At 38.9% G+C, this 25,784-nt stretch overlaps 1 protein-coding gene across 1 annotated transcript in view; it reads right to left on the bottom strand.

The window, feature by feature from the left end:
* Nucleotides 1-14,906, bottom strand: part of MRPL39 (mitochondrial ribosomal protein L39) — a 50,498-nt gene extending 35,592 nt beyond the window's left edge. The window contains exons 1-7 of the mRNA XM_006896042.1: nt 14,706-14,906; nt 13,470-13,609; nt 10,879-10,978; nt 8,545-8,612; nt 4,664-4,776; nt 3,772-3,837; nt 2,702-2,855 (exon numbers count right to left, since the gene is read on the bottom strand). Coding sequence (XP_006896104.1) covers nt 2,702-2,855; nt 3,772-3,837; nt 4,664-4,776; nt 8,545-8,612; nt 10,879-10,978; nt 13,470-13,609; nt 14,706-14,859 — 795 coding nt within the window. The 5' untranslated portion in view covers nt 14,860-14,906. The remainder of the gene's footprint in view (nt 1-2,701; nt 2,856-3,771; nt 3,838-4,663; nt 4,777-8,544; nt 8,613-10,878; nt 10,979-13,469; nt 13,610-14,705) is intronic.
* Nucleotides 14,907-25,784: the final 10,878 nt, after the last annotated feature.

Here is a 25,784-nt window from a genome sequence, read left to right as displayed (position 1 = left end):
GTCAGAGACAGAGCGATTGGCACAGGACAGAGCGGAGTTTAGGACTGTTGTACATAGGGTCGCTATGAGTCGCAGGCGACTCGACAGCACATAACAACAACAACATCTTTGCTGTTGGGTCACCTTTTTTTGAAATGGGAACAATATGGATCTTTTCCAGTCAAGTGGAGAGGTGACTGTATTCCAGATTTCTTGGTACAGAACAGGTGGGCACGGCCAGGGCTGCATGTGTTTAGAAATCTCAACTAGTAGAGCAGGGCTATGTAAATGTATATTGTTTGAAGCCCAGAAAAAAAAATATTAGAGACACTGTTAATACTATAAATAAGGGACACCACACTTTTGAGAGGTTGTTAGTGGTGGTAGTGTTAAGTGCCAGTGAGTGAAGTATGACCTATAAACAATGTATCTGAACCCTGTTCTACTCTGTGCCATCCTCACATTTCCTGACACATTAAAGCCCACTGAGGCAGTCACTGTATCAATCTACCTCGTTAAAGGTCTTCCTCTTCTTTGCCAATCCTCCACTTTTCCAACCATCATGTCCCTCTCCAAGGAACAGGCTCTCCCAGAAATATACCTGAAGTATATGGAGCAAAGCTTTACCATCTTTGCCTCCAAGGAAGCCTCTTGCTCCACCTTCTCCAGGGCATATTTGTTTGTTCTTTTGGCAGTCCAGTATCCTTCTCCAACACCACAGCTCAAAGGCATCAATTCTGTTGTTATCCTTATTCACTGTCCAACTCTCAGATGTATAGCAAGTGACTGGAAAGACCATGGCTTGACTCTGACACACCTTAGTCCTTAAACTGGCATCACTTTTCCTCAATAATTTGGATGAGGTCCCTGACAGCAGACTTTCCCAGTGTAAAATGTCTCCTGATTTCCTGACTGCTGGTACCAAGAGTTTTGATTGTGGATCAAAGCAAGATGAAGTCGTTGACAGTTTCAATCTTTTTTCCCATTTATCATGATGTTGCCTGCAGGTCCAGTGCTTAAGAATTTTTGTTCTTTTAACATTGAGATGCAATCTATATTGAAGGCTGTATTCTTTGATCTTCTCCAACAAGTGCTTCAAGTCCTCCTCACTTTCAGCAAGCAAGCTTAGTTATCTGCGTAACACAGGTTACTGATGAGTCCTCCTCCAATCTTGATGTGACATTCTTCTTTATAAAGTCTAGCTTCTCGAATAATTTGATCAGCATACAGACTGAGTAAATTATGGGGACAGAATACAACCTTCATACAATCCCTTGTTAGTATTTTTTAAAAATTTTTTATTTTAATTGTGACTTTAACCAAAGTTTTAAAATGTGGGATTTTGATTTATTCATTGTTGCACTCCATTCTTGTATTATTGAAATGAAAAAAAATTTTAGATGAAGATTAATTAATTAATTAATTAATTAATGGTTGCCAGATAAAAATTTGAGAAATCAGGTGAACATAAGCAAAACTATGATAAATAGCCAGGATGTCAGTTTAAAGACTAAGGTGTGCCTGATGCAAACCATGGTATTTTCAATTGCTTTCTATGCATCAGAAAGTTGGGCAATGTATAAGGAAGACTAAAGAAGAATGGAGACCTTTGAGTTGAGTTGTTAGTGATAACTTTGTGTTGTTAGTGAAGAATAATGACTATTCCACCATGGACGGAAAAAAACCCCAAATAAATCTGTTGGAGGAAGTGCAACAAAGAGGGGCCTCAGAGGCAAGAATGGTGAAAAATCTCACCTATCTTGGGCATGCTGTCAGGAGGATTTAGTTCTTAGGGGGGAAAAATTCATGCTGTGAAAGGTAGAAGAGCAAGAACCTCAATGACATGGACTGACACAGCAACTGCAACTATGAGTGTGAACATGACAGAGCTCCCAAGAACAGCACAGGACAGGGCAAGGGTCAGATGTCTTGCTCAGAGGGTAAGTTGTAGTTGACTTGAGGGAGAACCTAACAACAACAGGCAAATAGTATACATGGCTATTGTAAGGGAACATATGGTGCCTATGGGGATGCACTAGTTCTGTATTTTTACTGTATTAATATTTATAACCTGATTGTGATATGATAGTATGATTTTACAAAGTATTGGGAAAACTTGGAAAAAGCATATAAAATCTTTCTGTATTATCCATTATTATTGTTATTAGGTGCCATCAAGTCAACTATGATTCATAGGGACCCAATGAACACAGATCTGAACCTTGTCCTATCCTGCGTCCATCCTCACCATCTCGATGTGCTGGAGCCCAATGTCCAGTCACTACTGTCTACCCTAGTTATTTTTAAATTAAGTTTTCTAAATATAAGCAATTTTAAGAGGTAAGAGCAAAATAGAACCTGAGAGAGTTTGAGTCATAAACAAAACACTAAAACTGGAAAGAAGAACATGCCAAACATAGCCAAAAAGCATTTCAGAAAGGTCTACCAACATGCATTCCAATATTCCCTCAATCCACCTTCAACTGGGCTAACTTGAGAACTAAAAAAATATCATCTTAATTTAAGTTTTGACACTTTCTCTTGTTGATTAGCTGTTTACATCTGGACAAGATTATTTTTAAATTATAAGCCCAAATTATAACATATAGCACTGTCCAACTTTGTGAAAATTGAAATTTATAGCCTTCAAATTGGTATAAAATAAAGCCAAGAAATACACCCAAACCCAAACTGAAAGAACTAGACTTGAAATATTACTTACACTTAAGTGAGTAGGAAGAGAGAGCCCTTGGAATCTTCGTACAAGATTTGACTGGGTGGTTTGAAGGTTGTGAACTGCAGACACTTCATACTGGAAACAAACACTTGTTCTTGGAATGAGAGGCCCCTCACTCACATCTATGAAGTCACCGAATCTGATTAGATTTAAAAAAAACAGAGATCAAATAATTTCTAATAAACTGCTTGGGGACAGAAAAAGTATCTATTCATTCTCTTTTGCAGCTAGGTCCCTAATCAAGAGCATTCTATATGCCTCAAGTAGGCTCTAACAACTCCTACACTGCGGTCTCAAGTAAAGATTCCAAAGCCTTGAATATTAAAGTCAAAGGGAACTTTTCCTTTTGTTAGCATTTATCTATCTTTAGAGGTTTTTAAGTTACTTACCATATCATGGTGTCAACAAGATCCAATATCTAAAATCAAAATCCTACACCTTCAACCAAAGTCACTGCAACAAAGTTTAAAATTCCATATGCAGGACAGGTGGTATCCAGAAACAAAGAGCTCCTTTCAAGAGTTAAAAAGTTAAGCTCAGATCATGAAAATATGATGGAAGGACATAAATACAGGCCATGAAATCAGATTTGCAAAATCCATTTTCCTGGATCCATGGAAGAGTATCAACATGAGCCATGAAATGCTCATTACCTCCCTCAGAAAGCATATTTGGTTTAATTTACGCATAGAATATAAGGCGTAACTGTCTAGTCAGTCTCCATTTCTGGAAATACAGGAACAATCATGTTCAATTCATAACAATGAATGCTTTGCACAATTTCAATATTAAAATAACACAAAATTTTCAGACAATGGTTTTTCCACCCCTGAAATTCAGAAGTAAAAATAACAATGAGAAATAGAGACAGTCACTTTCTCAAAATAAAGCCTCCAATTTCTTCAATAGTAAAACAGTGAACAGAGGAACCAAACATAAGGTAGTAAGAGTAACAAAATAAGATATAAATGCATCTATCTGTACCCTTCTTTTAAGTATTAATAAAGCTTACTATGAATTAGAATAAAAGATGGGGTTTTACATTTAGAGTTTACCTGTGTAGCTTGACTATTCTTTCTGGGTTCTGAGATGCCTTTTCTTCTATAAAATCTAGTTTGTACCTGAGAAGTAGCAAAGGAACAAAAAAATTAATACTAATGTAAAAGTCATTTAAAGATACTTTCTCTTTGTTTTCAGTCTTAGTCTTGAAAAAGTGGGCTATACTTTACTAATACCTCATCAAGGATCTTTGGTGCTCTAGTAATAAGGAGTTTTGTTACCAACCCAAAGGTACGCAGTTCAAATCCACGAACTACAATCTGGAAGAAAGATGGGCAATCTCCCATGTGGTTTACTGCCTCTGAAAACCCACTGGAGGGTCAGCTATTGGTCAGTTCTGACTCAGTGGTACTTTTTATAACAAGGTGCACAAGTAGTAGAATAAGGTGACAGTCTCTAACTGGGAAAGGAATTGCAATAGCCAAGTGGGTTTTAAAATGCTGACAGAAAATCAAATTATCAATTGGATAATAAATAGATAAAATTTAAGATTTGTCTATGTAAGTATAATTCATTTCCAAAATGCTTATATTTTCAATCTTATCCTTTTGATTTAAATAGTAAAGGGATAGGAAGGTAAAGCTGCAAAGCACACAAAGTAACAGCTTCTTAATATGTGTTAACACTTCACAAAGGGAAGAAAAGGTTTATGGATATATATTTGACCTAATAAATGCAGAAGCAAAACAAAGTGAGGAAATTATCTAATGGCAACAGTGTTTTTCTCAGTAAAATAAGATAAACAAAAGTTAAGAGCCTAGGGCCAAAAAAAAGATAAAAATAGAAAGGTGTCATTTATGCACTGAATTTAAGAATTATTAAGACATTTTATAATGAAAATATAATTCAGAGAGGTTTAATATTCTTCAGAGGAAACTTAAAACTTACTTGTTGTGCTGAAATATTTCTAATGCCACTTTCGCATCAACTTCCAAAGTTTCAAATGGAAGATCTTTATAAATTAAAGCATGAGCATCTTTTGTGAAGGAACGTAGATTCTCCTTAAAAGTGAAAGCATTAGTCTTAATAATGTGTTACCTAAAAGTATTTCTCCAAAAATTAGAAAACAAGAGAAAGTAACTAATTTGTCACAATAGAGTATTTATACTATAAAATGCAGATTAGTACCTTCTCCCAATTCTATAAATTATAAAATTTTTCAAGTTATCAGCTCCTCTAACAATGATCCTCACAAATTAAGCCTCTAGGTTGGGCCTGTTTATTAAAATGTTAAAAAAAATTTACATTTTTATGCAAATTATATAGTCTTTAATATAATTATATAATCTATATAGTTCATTAAAACTGTGGTACAACAAGTAGAAAAGTTACTAAACAAACATTAAGGCAAAAACCATAAAAGGTGCTTATAGTATGACTGGAATTAAGCTTTTAAAATAAATGGGAAAATATTGTTTGCATGATTTAGAAAGCTTCACCAGAAAATAGGTCAACATTGGCCCTGTTCAAATACAGCATCTCTCTAACCTCTCTATTTTTGTTTCATGAAAAGAATTTTTCTATACAATTACTAACAGTGCACACTAACAATGTCTATGACATCTTAAACAAAGCCTAAAATTGAGCCTGGAGCAACAGAAGGGGATCATTTATAAACTGAAGAAGGAAATGGACTGCAGGCTAAATGCCTTCCTGGCCATTTACCATCTCCCTTGCCAAGAGACCAGAACTGACTAATGCCTAGCTACCATTTCTCAACATTTGGAACAAGGACCTAAGAGATGGATTTTAGCCAAAGGAGGAAAAATATGAAACAGTAATTCAAATCATTACGGAGAGTAGGCTACTATACTAAATACACTTAAGACTAGAGGAATCCCCTAATCTATTGCCTAGTAGCACCTTCTAAACCTTGAGCCAAACTTTGAATTAAACAGTATTTTAAGTCTATTAAGAAACAAGGTTGCTGGAGAACAGTATTGACTATACCATGGATTGCTAGGAGAACAAAGCAGGTTTGTCCTAGAAAGGGTGAGACCAGGCTGCTCCTTGGAGGCAGAGTCTGAAGCTTCGTCTGACATACTTTGGACATGTTGTAAGGAAGGACCAGGCCTTGGAGAGGGACATCATGCTTGGGAGGGTGGAGAGACAGCTCAGGAGAGGAAGACCCATGATGAGATGGATTGATACAGTGACTGGGGTAACAGGGGTTGGTGTGTCAGAGACAATAAGACTGGCACAGGATAGAGCAAGGTTTAGGGCTGTTGTACACAGGGTCACTATGAATTGCAGGCAACTCAACAGCACATAATAACAACAATAAACAATGTCTGCCTTGAGCAGTATGCTCTTTAAAGAATTATCTTTATTGAAATCAAACTAACAAAAAGAACTATAGCACAACTGACAACTTTAAGTGGCAAAGAGTCTGAATTAATGGTCGTAAACAGTATGGCTAGAGATAGTGAGAATGGTGACACAATGTGGTATTACCACTGTCATCAACACCTAAAATCTGGTACATGGAATTATGCTTTGTTGCATATATTTTCACCAAAATGGGAAATTATTTAGTTTGTGTAGGTTTTTGTTTGGTTTTGGGGGGGAGTTTGGCCATAAATGATCACAAAGATCAACCATTATGGTGCAAATACTTTTATACAAAAATTTTTCTATATATTTCATATTTTTTTAGACTTCATATATTTCTATTGGAATTATTTGAGTGAAAAAACTTCTTGCTCTTCTTCCGTTACTTAACTAGCTCACCGTTGCTTTCTCTAATACATCTACCCATTCCATGAACTCTCTGATTTAGGATATATTTCTTGAAAAAAAAACTTTTAAAAATTAAATAACAGCCAAGAATAAAAGAGGAAGGAAATGTCATGGATAATGAGATGAATCTTGACTAATGTATGTTATATTGTCTCAGTTAAAAATGTGTATTCTCACCTTTGAAGCTATAAAAGAAGAGGCTGCATTTAACAAGAGAAAGTTCAGTGGAAACAGAGCTAAATCCTTTACTTGCCTTCATCTTAGCTTCTCTTTTCTGCTCTCTTTCTCTCTCCCTCTTGATATGGGCAAAATTAGACAACAACTTCTAGAACTAGAGTCTAACCCTCAATCTCGTCTAACTCCAAAGCCTTTGCTTTTTTTCAAGAACATTATTTCACTAACACATCAGCAAGTATGACTTACAAAAAAACCCAAACATTACAAATTATAACTATGAGATGTTATTTACTCTGAGATACATTCTGTTTTCAGAGCTACTGAAATGTAGCAAGGGGTACAGGTGAGAAGTACATCATGGAATTGACAACATACAATTGGCTAATACTGCCTCCTCTTCTCTGATTGCTGAACATAGATATCCAGTTATGCTCAACTAAGACTGTGATTTGGTGCTATTATGTGCCTGATCATCTCCTTCCAAAAGCGCAGCCATGCAAAACCCTATAAAGCATAGCTGTGATATACATGGTCACAATGATTCAGAATCAACAGTAATGGTAACTAGAACTGCTATCCAAAACCCAGAACTCAAGGCACCACCCTGTCTTATGAAGGCAGACCATTCACAAAGAAAGCTCTCATGATGTACTGCTCTATGTGGGAGTTGCTTCATCAACAGTCTCATTCTTTAATTTGACCCATTGTCCCTATGTTAATCCCATTATAAAAATGGAGTCACATAGTTTCGGCAATGCTTTTTAAACTCTACCTGTAGTATCTAAGCATATACAACTCCAGGCCGATCACATCAACTAACCAAGATAGTGTTGTGTTTGGGTGTCTGTAGTAATACTTGAAAATCACTGTGTTAAGGAACAATAAAAGAAAGAAGGCACTTTAAGAAAAAGTCAAGCAAAGCATAAAACTTCAAAGCACCTGTAGTGTTTAGTGTTTACTGTTCAAAATGACTTGCCTCGCCTGTGAGTTTGACTTTGCCACGTGGATGGGTGAGAATATACAAAAAAGGATATGTTAGCCTATCCATAAGGGGACTGGCTAGTCTTGCCATTAAATTGAGCAGATCCAGCAGCATAATTTGAGAATCTCACTACCAGCAAAGAAGGAGCAAAAGAATAAAGCCAAAGATTCTTGTGTCAGTCAATTCAGGGTCTGTTGGTGCAGCAGCCATAGTAGCCAGTAGCAGAGAACCAGAGACCTGATATAAGATGGAGATGGCCTTTGGACTGCGGCCTCATGGAACTAAAAGCCTTTTGCCCAAGTTTGTTGGAGGATTAGGGGGAAAGGAGAAGAGACATTAACTGGCAGATCTATGAATCTACAGCTTCAAGGCTAAAGGCTGAGGTTCCTGCACATTTCTGAAGCTATCCTGAGTTACTGTATTCTGCTACTAACATGAATTACAGCCTTTGGACTTCTCTAATGTGGTTTCATGAGCTTTTGTAACAGATTTTGGACTCAGTAAAGCAGTAATAGTGATGTTAGGATAAGTAGAAAGAGGTCCTGGAGTCTGGGGTACATGTCTAACGTTATAGGAACTGATTTTGTGTTTCTGATGTTGATGGGGATGGTTCCCCTTTGTGGAGTTGGTAAAGGTTAGATATGGCCAGCCCCTTAGCCCTTACTCTCTTGCTCCTTTTATAACAATTGACCATGCTATTATTAAATATTATCCTTCCTATGCCTTTGTCATAATTACATTTAAAAAGTAACAATAATCTATTCTTTTAAATAACTTCCACATACACTATAATCTAAACATATAGGAATTATTATAACAGAGAAAGACAAAGGCTGCAGGATTGATAGTCCTGTAAAATTAAAGGTCTTACTTTAGTTGGCATCCATTCATCCAGCTTCTTATCCAAAACAACATCATAGCAGAAGGCTCCAGCAATTACTGTAAATCCAGTAACAAAAAAGGATTAGCAATCTCTTCCAATTCTACCAATTCTAAAACTACTGCCGTACCTGGTAGCTCACCAGAGCTTTGTTACTTTTGTTCTGTCCCAAAAATTAGCTCACTTCTATTAACCCAAAATCACCATTTTATAAAACATGCATACTTTTTCCTAAGAACAGTAGCACTATAGAGATTCCAAATAGTTACTAGATAAAACAACTCAAAAAGAACAAACTAGAGAAGTCCTCTTATCCATGCTTTCACTTTCTACGGTTTCAGTTACCTGAAAGCAAGCATGTTATTTTTCTTCTGAACCATGAAGTCAGAACCAATGCACAGTTCACACTCCAGTGTTCGTTTCAGAGGCTGTAAATAGCACAGGAGGAGACTTCGCATCATTCTGCAGAGTAGTTGGTGGATTCAAACTGTGTTCTTTCACACTGGCAGCACAACTTGAACTCCTTTATCACTATTGTTGTTGTATACCCTTGAGTCAAACTCGACCCACAGCTGACTCTTCGGTGGATCTTCAGAGGAGTCAATCACATAGGAAATTACCCTTTTTCTCTTGCATAGCAGCTGGTGGATTCCAACCTCATACCTTTTTTTTTTTTTTTTTTTTGTGAAAAACATAAAGCCTTTATTGTCATTATCAACCTCATACCATTAAGTTGGCAGTGAAATTCCTTTTCACAAAGCTACCGGAGCTCCCTCTAAACAACAGACCTGAACCTTGCTTTGTCCTGCATCATCCTCACCAGTTCCATCATACTTAAGCCCAAAGGGACAGGCACTGTGTCAAGTTATCTTTCTTACTGAGGGTCTTCCCCTCTTTCTCTAATCCTCGACCTTACTTTGTCCAGTGTGATGTCTTTTCCCAAGGACTAGACCCTCCTTATAACATGCCCAAAATATGTGCGACAAAGTTTCACCATCTTTGCCTCTGGCTGCATTTCCTCCAACACAGATTTGTTTATTCTTTTGGCAGTCCATGGGATATCTAGTACTCTTTGCCAACATCAGAATTCAAAGGCATGGTTCTTCAGTCTTCCTTATTTATTCACTGTCCAACTTTCAGATGCACAGGAAGTAAGTGAGTAAGATAAAATTGTTGACAACGTCAATATTTTCTTCATCTATTATGATATTACCTATTGGTCCACTGATGAGGATTTCTGTTTTCTTGATGTTGAGATGTAATCCATATTGAAGGTTATGTTTGATCTTCTTCATAAGTACTTCAAGTCACCTTTGCTTTCAGAAAGCAAAGTTGGATCATCTGCATAAAACAGGGTGTTGAAGAATCTTCCTTTGATCCTGATGTCACCTTCTTATTCATATAGTCCAGCCTCTCCAATAATTTGCTGAGCATATAGATTGAAGAGTTATGGAGAAAGAATATAATCCTGACACACACTTTTCCTGATAATAAACGATGCAGTGCTTCTTTTTATAAAAACATATTCATGTTCATACTAACAGAAATATTCACATAATAGAGAAAGGGCACTTAGAAGTTAAAGTTCTCCTTAACCAACATTTTCACTCCTACAAAATCAACATGGGGAATAATTTCTTGAGTTTCTTACAATTATTTCTGTTGTACATACTTCTACTATCCATACTGCTAGGAAACCTGTTTTTATTTAAAATGTATTATACCTATAGGATCATATTATTATAGTATCAAGAAAACAAAAAAAACCCCTCACTACTGGGCCACTTCTGGCAACATCATGATAGAGAAGAGGAAGAAATTGTCAGTGATTTCATCTTGCTTGAATCCACAATCACTACTCATGGCACCAGCAGCCAGGAAATCAAAACGCATTATTGCATTGGGCAAAACACATACTGCATTGGAAAGTGCTGTCAGTGACAACTCCAAAGTGCTGAAGAGCAATGATGTCAACATGCATGCCAAAATGCACCTAATCCAGGATGAAAGACTTTTGAGTAATTTAAATGTTTTATGCAACTGGGGGTGACTGTGATGAAGAATTAGTTGTGAGCAGTGAGGGCAAATATACCTAACATCAAAGGACAACAATGAGTTGACTGTAAAGTGGACATTAGTAATCTAGGGGCTTTAATATATAGCATTGTGATTATGTCACATTTCATCATAAAATGATAAATCTAGTAATAAATGGGATATATCTATGAGCAATTTATATGAGACAAAATTAAAAATGAACTTATTTTAAGAAATAAACACCAAAAGAGTCAAGGATTATAAAAGGTAAATATCAATGTACATTACCAGGAATTTCTGGAGCTCTGACCAAACTAATGACATACTCATCCTTGAATGCTCGCTCTATTACACAGCCCATCATCATAGCACAAGAGCGCCAATAAGCCTAGGGGAAAGGATAGAACATACAAACATAATGCATACAGTGATTCACTGAAGTTTCTATAATATTAAAATTGAGATCAACTCTGACTCAGGAACTACTACTCAAATATATGCCCATTCTCAATAAGCAGTAATCATAATGTTGCATTATCTAAACTTTCACTCATCAAAATAAAATCTACAAAAGAATAAAGCATCAGGTTTATATCATGGATATATTTCAATACAAGATATCAGACACTAAAAAGGTTATCAACCAAGAGAAAGTCTTACTATTGATTTGTTGTTGTTGTTGACTGCCATCGAGTCAAGCACAACTCATAGTGACTCTATGAACAAAAGACCTAATGCCTTTCCATAACTGTCATCATTTCTCCAAGTTGATAGAGTTTCCAGAGGCATGTGGTTTAGGAAGAAGATGCCACTCCTGCTTCCAAAACTGTTTTACAGTTGGAAGCTCCACCAAACACAGTCCACATTGGGAAGCCATACTGGTATTTGATACCCCAGTGGTACAAGGTTCAGCATCACAGCAAACCCAGGTTACTTCATACAGCACATTGACAAAGAGTGATATACAAAGTGGAAGAGTGTTCCTCCAGATAAAAAAGCACTAGTTTCACTTAGCAGTGCTCAAACTGTCATCAAGTCAAAAACGATTGAGAGTAAGTTTTGTAAGTTTTGCACAAAAGACCTAAACTCTGTTCTATGACTAGCATCATTTCTGTACATAACTCTGTTCTAGAACTACCATCATTTCTGTACATTTGTAGTTTGTAGAGTTTAGAGAGTTTGTAGAGTTTTCAGAGGTATCTAGTTTAGGAAGTGGATGCCACTCCTGCTTCCCAGCATAAATCAATCTGTAAATTCATCCAAACACTGTACATAAGGGGTAACCATTATGGTATCTGACAAGACTATGGAACAGTGTAGAGCATCACAACACCACCAAAATGTTCAGTGCAGCAAATAGACAAAAGATTGCGATGTCATTCAAGAAATATTCATTCAAAAATAAATTTGGCCCAAAGACCCGAAAAAAGCACATGACGCACAAAACTTCCCTTTACTTGCCCATTCGGACAGCCGTGCACAAGCACCAAAAAGCCACCAAACTCCCAGAGTGCAGTCATCCAGGCCCCTGGTCGCAGCCTCCTTCCCTTCCCTGAGGGGTTTTAAGTCAATGTCATTGAGTAGCCTTAAACCCTAAAGGATCCCGCTCTTGGGCAGAGGGGCAGAGCAGTACTACGTATCAAATACAACACCAAAAAAAGCACACGACCCCCAATCCTTCCCTTTACTTGCCCATCTGGATCACCATGCACAACCAGCAAAAAAGCCATACTACTGATTAATTACTTGATTTTTAAATCCATGATAATTTGTTGATAAGCTTATGCTAAAACAATATGCTGTTGTTACTTACTGTCAAGTTGGAACTGACCCACAGCTGACCCTCCAGTGGGTTCTCAGAGGCAGCAAATGGCACATAAGGAGGTGCTCATCTTTCTCCCATGGAGCAGCTGGTGGATTCAAACTGCATGCCTTTGGGTTCTGTGGTGTTAGCCTAAATGTTAGCTTTTTTTAGCCATTACAGTTAGCCTCTCTGGTCTCTAGCTACCTTAAATGCAGGAACATGGTCTTGCAAATCACCAACAACTGTGAGACTAGGAAAAGAGAGTGCTCCCACACCAGAGAGGTGAGCAAGACATGTGCTGGAAAGACTTGAGGGAGAATGGAGCAAGATCCTGGTGAGAGTAAGACTCTAGTGGTGGATAGACTGTGGCACTGCTGTGGAGAAACTGTGGCTGTGGCAAGGTATAACCTGAGTCTTCTTGCATTTGTGCTGGCCACAGTTAAAGGTTTTTGCCGTTCTTACTGGACGCCTGAAGGAGAAACTGACTTATACCTCCTCTGAGGGCAGTTGGATGATTTGGATTTGACTGCTGAACTGAAGCCAGAGCCAATCATGTCACTTATTTTAAAAATCACAGAGGACTATAAAGGAAGAATAGATATTAAAAAAAAAAAAAGAGAAAGTTAAGAATTCATTTTAATAATCCATGTAAGATGGTAAAATGTTCAACTAAAGCAGTAGCCTGGGAATCAATCACCCACAATACACAGGATAACCCATACATGGAGGCTGAAAAAAGATAAGAAGATAAAAAATACGTCATATACTTTTCTCAAATCAAAGTACAGGGAAATGGATGACACTGGTATTTTAGATTATGGAAATTTCTAATCTAAGAAATAGAGAAAGATGGTCAACTTTTGAAATTCCACTGGAGGGTCAGCTAGGAGTTAGTTCCAACATGATGGCACATAACAACAATGTTATGTTTACTTGTTAAAGTAAACTGATTATCTGGTACAACAGCATTTGAGCTATCTGTTAACATTTCGTACACCACAGAAAATAAGCTTTAAAAAAAACTGGGCTGGAGGATATGAGCAGGGCAGTAAGAAGGAGAAATGTAGGGAAATACCTTATTCACTTCTCTTGGATTCCGATCTTTGAAAGTGAGAAATTTAATCTCACAGGACTTGGTCAAAGGCTTGTACATGTCCCACGGCTGTCCATCCACAAGAGCCAAAATGGACTTACTGCAGTACCACTCACTTAAATCTAGATTAAAATGGATTAATATTTTAAATGTAACAAAACCCAAAAGTAAAATGCTATAAAATAGTTATTAATTAACCATTCAGATATTGAGTAATGGATGAAACAACTTGCATCTGAAAGTTGGATGATGAATAGAGTACTGAATATACCACTGACTACCAAAATAATACATCTGTCTTGATGAAAGGGCAGCTTATGGAGTGCTGCTTATGGGCAAGGATGTTGAAACTCCATCTCATTCTGTTTGGGCTTATTTTCAGAAGGAAGGGTAGAGGGTGAGCGAAAGAAAAGAAGACCCTTTAATAGATGGACTGACACAGTAAATAGTACAGTGGACTTGAGCAGGAGAGAGACCATGTGGATGGTAGAGGATAGGGCAATGATCTTTTGTTCACAGGATCATTTTAAGTCATAGACAGCTTGATGATACTTAGCTTTTTAGGGGTGTAAGAAAATGTATTTGGTGAGGTAGAGGGTGAGATATAAAGAGGAAGTCCCTTAATGAAAAGTAATGACACAGTGGCTGCACAATGGGGTCAAGCATAGCACAGACTGTGACAATGGTGTAGGATCAGTGTTTTACTGTACACAGGGTCACTGAGTCAGAGTGGCCTCAATACCATCTAACAGCAACAGCAGCAAACTTAAGTCATATTCAAAAAGTCTCCAGACACTCTCTGCCCAACAATACCAACTTTGCATGACCCATAGTCCCCTCATGAGCTAAAGAGACAGTGAACACAGACAGCAAATACAGGAGAATTTATGAAAAGTTAAGGGAGCTTCTAACATGTCTTCTCTGTAAAAGTTTTCATGAATTGCTCATATAAACTGGTCAAAGAGTAGGATCTTGAAAGGGAAGGCAAGGAGAGTTAGAGAAGAGCTCCAGTAAATTAGAATTACAGAGAGAAACTAGGAAAAGGGAGTCGCTTGTTAATACTGTAATTAATGTCACAGAACAAAATGTGTACAAATTGCTGGATGCAGTAATCACTTTCAGTAAACTCTCACTCAAATCACAATACAGATATAAACAACATGTGCTCGACAAATTAAAAAAACAAACCCCATAACCGAATCCTGATTTATTACTTACGCATGGCACAACTATAAGGAGTCGAAATATTTTTATTCATCACAAAGACAGTGCCAGGGTCAGTTTTTCCAACATGTTTAACCTCAATCTTCTCAGTTCGAGGAGTTAATGATAACTGCCTGCTTTTCTCTTTATTAAAGAGCTCATTCCGCATTTCCGTCAATTCAGTTGGTGACAACTGAGAAGCTGGTGATGTTGCTATAAATCCTACAGAGAAATTACAATTAATGTGAAAGTTAAAAAGAACACATTTATATACCGTCAACACCTTCACTCCAGTCTACTCCTAAAACTTTAGGTAATATAGTTAATGCACTAGACTGCTAACAGAAAGTTGGAGGTTCAAGTTCAACCACTTGTACTTCGGAAGATCTGATCTGGAAATCTATTTATCAAAAGATCAGTCACTCAAAACCTGATGAAGTACAGTTCTACCCTGATACACCTGGGGTTGTCTTAAATCAGAGTCCACTACATGATACACGACAATAAATACACGTCATGAAAAGGGAAGAATAGGAGGCCACAGATATCTAAAAAGATGCCCAGAAGTAAACCTAAATAGCTTTCTAACTATAATTAGAAATATAGTTCTAATTCTAACTATAATTGTAATAATTAAACCAAATGCCAAGAGAATAAAGTAACAATTGAGCTTGATTTGTCCTTTAACCTTCCTCTTTTACCATCAGACCTCTATATTCCCAAACAATTTCTTCCGTGGACTCTGTGCTTTGCAATAAAGTCCAAAAACAACAGGAAAGAGGTCCAAAGGAGGCCGCAGTCATTAAGAATGTGAGCAAAATTCAGTCTAAAAGAACTCTTGAGGAGGACAAAAGGAGCTCCAGAACACTGCAGGTCCCTCACCCAAACTACATTTCTAGGGGAACACAGGAACAATATGAATGCGGGGACACGGGTTCCCCGAGAGTGTCAAATGTTGCCCCCGCGGCCCTGGCGAGGGTGCCTGCACCCCGCACACCCCACCAGCTCTTCCAAACCCAAAGCGAGAGGAACAGCAAAATGCTCTGCCCTACACCCGGCGGGACCATGCTGCTCCTAGGACCCGCCTCTGACCCAACCTGGGTGGACACCACCCTTTAGGCCTCAACTCCCTGTTCTCATAGCAATTGAAACTCACTCTGGCTGACTCCGCGGGCGGAGGCGACGCGGCAGAGTCGCAGACCCTGGACCCCAAATATCATTGCCTCCATCGCAGCCATGGAACTACACCGCTCGAGTCCGTCCCTATCTTCGTCCCCAGAAGTTGGAGCCCGTTTCCTGGGTTCCGTATACTTCTATTCCGAGACTGGTGATCTGGCTGCAAAATGCCACCAGGGGGCGTGTTGGCGCTGCGATAAGGATTAGAGGGACAAAGTCCAGAGACTTAGTGCTAAGGGGCGTGTTGTTTTAAGGAGCAGTGAATTGACCCAGAGGCCCTCTCTACTTGTCCTGCTCTGCCCCCCTAAGACAAGCTAATTTAACTCTCATTGTGCCGGAGTGGATTCTTAAGGCGACTGGACAGGGTCTGCACCCAGTTTCTGATTTAATTTGCCATGTTAATATGGATTTCGAAATTTGGTATGTTAACATTGAGTAAAAATTTTTAAAACCTAGAGCTATGCACAAAATGTGGAGAAAAGATGGGTAATCTCCCATACGATTAACTGCCTTTGAAAACCTGCTGGAGGGTTAGCTATGGGTCACTTCTGACTCGAAGGTACACAACAACAACAGCAATGCACAAAATATGTATGTATAGTATATGGAAAGCACATTAAAAATGCATGCTAAGGTAGAATTTCTTGTTCACAGATGCATTACAAGTGCCTAGAAGTGCATGCCACAAAGTAGGCACGCAATAGAATTTTTTTTTTAAGAATGAGTGAAAAAAAAAAAAACAAAAGAAAAAAAAGAATGAGTGAACCAACAAACTCATTCTTAAAAAATGTCAGCAATGTCAAATTCGTTTGTACTAGGGTATTATTACTAATTTAAATAAAAATACTATGGTTATAAAAATTTGACAATGGCATGCAGTTCTACTCATAACAATCCTGTAGGGTAGCAGAATGGCCCTACAGGGCTTCCAAAGTTACAACTACTACACATATCTACACTGATGTATCATTAACATCACACTCCAATTTGGAGTCTGCAGAGTATGTGGAGTACTATTGTCACTTACCTCAAATGTGTCTTGGCCAAATTCAGGGAATACCAGAAAGAAGTTCACCTGTGTTTTACGGGGTCTGCAAAGACATTCAAATATGTGGATCATAACAAAGAATACATCTCATACACACACACACACACACACACACACACACACACACACACACATCCCAGAACACCTAATTATCCTCATGGAAAATCTATGCATAGATCAAGAGGCATTTTGTTTCACATTCACATAACAAGGTAATTCCCAGCATGGTACTGATACAATGACAAGCACATAGACCAATGAAACAGAATTGAGAACCCAGAAATAGACTCAGCTGTCTATGGTCAACTGATATTTGGTAAGGAAATAAAACTTATCAAATGGAGAAATGACAACCTCTTCAACAAATGGTGCTGGAAAAACTGGACTTCCACCTGCAGAAAGCTGAAACAGGATCCACATCTCACACCATACACAAAAATCAACTCAAGGTGGATCAAAGACCTCGGAGTAAATCCCCAAATCATAAAGTTCATAAGAAACAAAGTGGGATCAAATTTAGAAGGCCTAGTCTGTTATATAAAGAGACTGCCAAATACAGCCAGAAATGAACAATTTTGAGAAGATAAAATTGATGAATAGGTTCTTCTAAAGATTAAATCCTTGTGCACTTCAAAACCTTTTTCCAACAGGATGAAAAGAAAACCTACCAACTTTGAACAAACATTTGTCAATACCATCTCAGACAAGAGTTTCATAGCAAAGTTTACAGAATATTCCTGGGCCTCCACAAGAAAAAGACTGATAACTCAATTACAAAATGGGCAAAAGACATGAAAAGAATTTTCACAAAGGAAGATATTCAAATGGCCAAAAGGTATATGAAGGAATGCTCAAAATCACTGTCCAGAGAGAGATGCAAATCAAAACCACAATGAGATACCATCTCACTCCAGTAGCAGTGGCAATGTTTAACAGGACAGCAAGTAATAAATGTTGGAAAGGCTGTGGCAAGATAGAAACTCCTAGTCATTGTTGGTGGGATTGTAAAATGGCACAACCACTCTGGAAGACAGTTTGGCGTTTCCTCAAAAAGCTGAACATAGAAATTCCATATGACCCAGCTGTTCCACTGCTTGGAATATATCCCAAAGAATAAGAACTGAGGCTCAAACAGAGACTTGTACACCAATGTTTGTAGCAGTGTTATTCAGCATTGCAAGAACATAGAAACAATGCAGATGTCCAACCACAATAAAATGTCTTGAGAAATTACAGTATATCACACTATGAAATACTACACAGCACACAGAAGCAATGATTTTGTAAATTCCTGCCTAACTTGGGAGAGACTGAAGAGCATTATGCTAAGTGAACTAACTCAATCCCTTAAGGACTGAACTCTGGATAAAACCTTTATTGTAGAATGAGTGTGTGGGTTGGGGGTGGGGTGTAGAAACAGAGGTGTGAGAATGAGGGGGAGGTAATCATAGAGTAGCACAATTTGATGGGTGGGGGGTGGTGAGGAAAATGGGACAGATCTGGTGTGAAAAACAATGTATTTGAACTTTGTAAACAAATCAGTATAAAATAAAATAAACATTTTTATTTAAAAAATTTAAAAGATGTGCAGTAGGACTATATGTATTCTTTCACTACACCTATTCAATATACATATTGAAAGGGAACTCTGGTGACTTAATAGTAATGAACTGTGCTGTCAACACAATGACACAAGGTTCAAATTCACCAGATGCTCAGCAGAAGAAAGATGAACAATCTTCTCCCATGTGATTGACTGCTGGAGGGTCAGCTATGGGTTAGCTGAGTCGATGGTACATAACAACCCCACAATTCAGTATGTATATTGCATACAATAATCTGAGAAGCTGGACTATATGAAGACGAACAAAGTTAGCACTGGGGGGGGAACTCAATAACCTGTGATATGTAGATGATGCAAAGTTACTTGCTGAAAGTGAAAAGGACTTAGAGAACTTACTGATGAAAAAGATGAAAGGCTGCATACAGCTTTCAGTATGGCTCACTCCCGAACAAAAAAATAACAAAAATCCTCACAACTGTACCAATAAGCAAGAGCATAATCAATGGAGAAAAGATTGAAGTTGTTAAGGGTTTCATTTTATTTGGATCTACAATTCACATCATTGAAGGAGCAGCCAAGAAATCAAATTACGTATTGTTGTTGTTGTTGTTGTTATGTGCCGTCGAGTCCCTTGTGACTCACAGCAACGCTATGTACAACAGCCCTAAACTCTGCTCTGTCCTGTGCCAATCGCACTGTCTCTGACACTCCCATCCTGATTATCCCAGTCACTGAATCAATCCATCTCATAGAGGGCCTTCCTCTCCTGCACTGTCCCTCTACCCTCTCAAGCATGATGTCCCTCTCCAAGGACCGGTCCCTCCTTACAACATGTCCAAAGTATGTTAGATGGAGCCTCAGAATCCTTGCCTCCAAGGAACTGCCCGGTTTAAGCCTTTCTAGGATGAATCTGTTTGTTTTCCTAGCAGTCCATGGTACCCTCAATACTCTTCTCCAGCACCACAGCTCAAAAGCATCAATTCTCTTTCTATCCTCCTTAGTCATTGTCCAACTCTCTGATGCATAACAAGTGATCGCAAAGACCATGGCCTCTATCAGACGCACCTTAGTCTCCAGAGAGACACCATTGCTCTTCAGTACTCTGGAAAGGTCCCTAACAGCAGACTTTCCCATGGCAATACATCTTTTAATTTCCTGGCTACTGGTGCCAAAAGTGTTGACTGTGGAACCAAGTAAACTAAAGCTATGAACAATCTCAATCTCTTTACCATCCATCCTGATGCTGCCAATTGGCCCAGTGGTGAGAATTTTATTACGGTGGGTTAATCTGCTACCAAACACCTCTTCAAAGTATTAAGAAGTAAATATATTACCTTCAGAACCAAGGTCCACTTGACCCAAACCATGACATTGTAAATGCCTTAATATGAAGGCAAAAACTGGACAAATAATAAAAATAAGGAAAACCCAGAAGAATTGATGCTTTTGACTTATAATGTTAGAGTAGAATATTGAACATATCATGCATTGATGAGCAAATCTGTCTGGGAAGAAGTGCAACAAGAAAGCTCTTTCTAAAGGAGCTTTGGTGGCCTAGTGGCAAGAAGCTGCAATCCCAGAGGCACGTGGTTCAAATCCACCAGATGCTCAGCTGGGAAAGAAAGGGCAATCTCCTCCTGTACCAGTCAGAACCGATTTGATTGTACTCACATACGCAAAAGTAAAATAAAAATTTTTTTAAAGAAAAATCTTTTTATGGCAAGCGTGGTGAGACTTTGTCACATGTTTTGGTTGTGTTATCAAGAGAATAACAAAGGAAAAACATTCTACTTGGGAGAGTAAAATGTCAGCCACAAAGAGAAAAATCCAGAAGGAGATGGATTGCCACAGTGACTGCATCGATGGGGTCAAACATAGCAATGGGTATGAGGTTCACACAGGACAAAGCAATGTTTTCTTCTGCTGTTTATGGTGTTAAAAATGGGTTGGAATGGTGCTAAGAGATTTAGAAACAACAAAGTCTGTACTGAAGCAGATCAGATTGCCACATGTTTCTTCCAGAGCAGCTGGTGGGGTCCATGTTAGCAGCCCTTAACCACTGCTCTATTTGGCTCCCGGTTCATATGTAAAATATGGGTTTTTAGAAAATTAAAATTCAGCTGTTTAATGCTATGGTTTTGTTTAAAGAGTGTATATTTTAAAAATTGGTGCTCTCCTTTCCTTCTGGTTTTTTATTTGCAATAAGAATACTCTGCCACCAGGTGGAAGTGCCAGCTAACATATGACTTCTACAACAAAGCTTCTACACCCTGGACCCTCCAGATTTTACATTCTCTACAAGCAGCAAACCGAATATGATTAAGGGTCTTCAGTTTTAAAATAAGAAGTATGCTGAAGTTTCTGAGCTTGGTTTTAAACCCACTCAGCATTTTTTTGACCACCTTTCATGTCAGATCTTAACTGATACCAGAAAATGTATTTTCATTATGTGTGTATTTCATTACATGTGTGTTGTGCTTTGTCTTTAATGTTGCATGCAAAGATTTCTCAGAAAGATCCTTGTTCCATCAGTATTTTAGAGAATGTTCCCGTTTAACTCCTTCTGAAAAAACACATCCACCACTTACATGTCAGTTTCCCTGCTATGGTGGTTTGCTGGTTGCTTTGGAGGTTAGAGTTGTGCCGTCAGTACTTCAAACAACTGCAGGGTCACTTATGGAACACAGACTACAGGCTTCAGAAGAGTTTCCAGACTAAGACAGACTAGTGGGAAGAGGCCTGGTGATTTATTCTCTAAATGATTGTTAGTTTTGTCGGGTGGCCCAGGACCCTATAAACAACAGATCTGAACCTGCAACATCCCATCTCCAACATATTTGAGTCCATTGTCACAGTCACTGTGTCAATCCATTTTCTTGAGGGTCTCCTTCTCTGTAAAAAGAGCAAGGGCCTCATGGGGACAGAAACATCTGTCCTTTACCAACTTCACAAAGGGGGATTGTCCCAGTCCACAGCATCAAGAAGAAAAATAACCCTATTCCCCTGGGGTCAGAATAAGGATGACGGAAAAAGAATTGACGCCTTTGAGCTGTGGAGTTGGAGAAGAGCACTGAACAGAGAGAACAAACAGATACACCTTGGAAAGGGTGCAGCCAGAGTGCTCTTAGGATGAAGGAATAATGAGACTTTGCCTCACATACTTTGGGCATGTTGCTAGGAGTTGCTGCTATTCCTTGGAGAGGGACACGATGCTGGGAAGGGTCGCGGGTCGGTGAAGGAGAGGAAGACTGTCAAGCAGGTAGATTGGCATGGGCTCTTGTGTGTCAGGGACTGTGAGGATGGCACAGGAAAGACCGGGGTTCAGATCTTTTGTTCATAGGGTTTCTATGAGTCATACTCTACTCGACAGCACCCAACAACAACATGAGGTCAGACATGTCCCCTATGCTCCCATACCTATTTCTATTCATCTCAATACCAATCTTACTGCTTTGCTGCTTCCAAAATCAGATGCTTTAGTTCACAAACCACACAGATCCATATTGGGGAAGTCAAAAGATTATAATCAAGATTAAAGACAGAATACAGCCAAGACAGTTCCTGAAATGTGCACACAGGCACCTCAGCCTCTAGCCTTGTGGCTTTAGGCCAGTGAGTGTTTCCAAGTTCTCCGTACTGCCAACATTGGCTTTCTACCCTTAGTTGTCCAACAAAGGTCTCAGTCCTGTCAAATTTGGTTTTCCTCTGCCAAGCTTCCATCTCATGTCAAGTCTCGAGTTTGTCCATAGATATTCTTGCCATTGGTATAGCTGGAGCAAGAAGGGCATCTTATATTCTCTCGCTTCTTCTTCAATGGTAGCAGATGTATCTGCTTCTTGCTGCTGCTGCTGCTGCTTGCTTGCTCAATTCAATACCAAGACTATCCAATCCCCTTGTATATCATTGAGACTGGCCAATTCCCTTATGGACAGCCAAAAGAACATACAACTATGTCTTGGAGAAAGTGCAGCCAGAGTGCTCCTTGGAAGTAAAGATGATAAAGCTTTGTCTTACATATTTGCTTCACATACTTCAGGCATGTTGCTTGGAGAGGTTATACCTTGAAGAGGGACATGATATTTGGAAAGGCAGAGGGTCAATGAAGGTGAAGCAGAACTTCAACCAGGTTTACTGTCACAGTGACTGTAGCAATGCGCTCTAGTGTGTTAGAAAGTATGAGGATGGCACAAGATAGGACAGGGTTCAGGTATGTTGTTCATAGGGTAGCTATGGGTTGTGCTCGACTTGATAGTACCTAACTATAAGAATTGTAAATTGGCTAATACGCATCATTCCCATATTCCTGCTCATCTACATAGCCAAGTCAAATAACGCCTGGGAAAAGTCATATTAAAAGATAAACTCCACACTTTTTCACTGACCGTCCACCAGTCCAGAATATCTCTTTCCAAGGACTGGCGCCTCTTAAGAACATGTCTAAAATATGTAAGACTTAGGGGAGCTCTGGTGGCCTAGTGACAAGAAGCTGCACTGCAATCCCAGAGGAACACGGTTCGAATCCACCAGATGCTCTGCCGGAGAAGGAGGCGCAATATCCTCCTGTACCAGTCAGATCTGATTTGACGGTACACACACACAACAATAAGAAAAAAATATAAAAAAATATGTAAGACTAAGTTTCTTGGGGCCTGTTTGTATTTCCTCCAAGACAGATTTGGTTGTTTTTCCAGCAGTCCATGATATATGTTGCTATTGTTGTTATGTGCCATCAAGTGGACTACAACTCCCAACAACCCTATGACCAATGATACTGAAATTTACCCCATCCAGAGCCAATCTCACTGTCTCTTACATACACACTTGACCCCATTGCCACAATCACTGTGCCAATCCATCTCATCGAAGATCTCCCTTTCCTGCACTGTCCCTCCACCCTTTCAAGCATGATGTCCTTTTCCAAGGACTGGCCCTCCTAACAACATGCCCGTAGTATGTCAGATGGAGCTTCAAAATCCTTGCCTCCAAGGAGCAACTTGGTTTCACCCTCTCTAAGACAGAGCTGTTTATTCTCTGGGTAGTCCATAGAATATACAATACTCTTCTCCAGCACCACAGTTCAAAGGCATTGATCCATCTGCTGTCATCCTTAGTCATTGTCTAGCTTTCAGATGTATAATAAGCTAATGAGAAGATCATGGCTTGGAGCAGGTGCATCTTAGGCTTTAGACTGACCTTGTTGCTCTTTCGCACTCTGGAGAGGTCCTACACGTAGATTTTTGCAGTGCAACTTTTCTTTTAGTTTTCTGACTGCTGGTTCCAAGAGTGTTGATTGTGGATCTGAGAAAGATGAAATTGTTATCAATCGCAATAGCTTCTCCAGCTATCATGATGCTACCAATTGACCCCATGGTGAGACTCTTCATTTCCTTGGTGTTGAATTGCAATTCATAGTGAAGGCTGCAGTGTTTGATCTTCTGCAGCAAATGCTTAAAGTCCTCCTCACTTTCAGCAAGCGAGGTTGTGCTATCAGCCTAATACAGGTTGATGATGAGTCTTACTCATTCTGATAACATATATTTCATAAAGTCCAGCCTCTCAAATGATCTGTGCAACATATAGGTTGAAAGGTTCATAGAGAAAAGATATATCCCTGACACACTCCTTTCTTGATTTTGAACCATGTAGTGTTCCCTTGCTCTGTTCAGACAACAGCTTCTTAGTCTAGGGACAGATTTTGTATAAGCACAATCAAATGTTCTAGGATTCCCCTTCCTTTTTTTTAATGGAAAGAAAGTTTTTATTATATACTGGTCTACTTACAAAGCTCACATACATTGTTTTTCACACCAGATTCACATTCTTAATGTTAGCCACAACTTGTTGTGACCCACACAGTCAAATGACTTTGCATAGTTGATAAAACACAAATAGATAGCCTTCTGCTACTCTCTGCTTTCAGCTAAGATCCACCTGACATCAGCAATGATATCCCTAGCGCCACAACATCTTACAAATCCAGCTTGTATTTCTGGTAGTTCTCTGTTGATGTATTGTTCCTGTCATTTTCTTTGATTAGTTGTCATTATGTGTCATCAAGTCACGTGCAACTCATAGCAACCCTATGTACAATACCTCTGAACTCTTGCCTATCCTAAACCAATCTCATTGTCTCCAATACACTTACGCTTATTACCCCAGTCACTGAGTCAATTCATCTCATCCAGGCTCTTTCTCTCCTGTACTGTCCCTCCAACCTTCCAAGCATGATATACCCCTCTCCAAGGACTGGTCCTTCTTGGTAACATGTCCAAAGTAGTGAGACAGAGCTTCAAAATTCCTGCTTCTGAGGAAGAGCTTGCTTTCATGGTCTCCAGGATGACTTATTTATTGTCTTGGCAGTCATGGTATGTTCAACACTCTTCTCCAGCACCACAACTCAAAGGCATCTATTATCCTGAGTTATTATCGAGCTCTCTGATGCATAGGAAATAATTGCAATGACCATGGCCTGGATACATAGCACCTTAGTCTCCAGACTAATATCTTTGCTCTTCAGCACTCTGGAGAGGACTCTGATAACAGATTTTCCCAGTGCAATTTGTCTTTTGATTTCCTGACTACTGGTCATGAAATTGATTGTGTTGATTTGTGTTGATTGTGGAACTAAGCAAGCCGAAGTTATCACCAATCTCAATCTCTTCTCTGTCAATCATGATGCTACCAACTAGCCTAGTGGTGAGAATCTTTGTTTTCTTGAGGTTGAGCTTCAATCCATATTGAAGACTGAAGTCCTTGACCTTCTGCAGAAAAGCTTCAGATTCTCCTCAGTTTCAGCGAGCAAGATGTGTCATCTGTATAATGTAGGTTGCTGAGTATTCCTCCAATGCTGATGCCACATTGCTCCTCATAATGTCCAACCTCCCAAATGACCTGTTCTGCATATAGATTTAAAAAGTATGGAGATAGAATGCATCCCTGATGTATACCTTTCCTGATTTTGAACCATGCAATTTTTTCCTTCCTCTGTTCTGACAACTACTTTATGGTCCAAGTATAGATTTTACATGAGCACAATGAAGTGTTCTGGGATTCTTTCAAGGTTAGCCACAATTTGTTGTTGAAATTGCATATTCTGTTGGTTTACCAAAAGGGCAACCTAGGTAGAACTATCAAGTATGGAAATACAAAGGAGGAGGAACAGTTGTAAGCAGACCCTAGTGATTGGAACATGGAATGTGAGAGCCATGAATGTAAGAAAATTAGAAATTGTTAAGAAAGAAATGGAACGCATAAATATTGACATATTAGGCATTGGAGAGATGAGACGGACTGGCATGGGGCATTT

Source organism: Elephantulus edwardii, unplaced genomic scaffold (assembly GCF_000299155.1).
Source record: "Elephantulus edwardii isolate Elephantulus edwardi_28Jun2011 unplaced genomic scaffold, EleEdw1.0 scaffold00180, whole genome shotgun sequence".
Classification (NCBI taxonomy): Eukaryota; Metazoa; Chordata; class Mammalia; order Macroscelidea; family Macroscelididae; genus Elephantulus; species Elephantulus edwardii.
The sequence above is the reverse complement of the archived record's forward strand: the minus strand, read 5'-3'. Positions and strand labels throughout refer to the sequence as shown.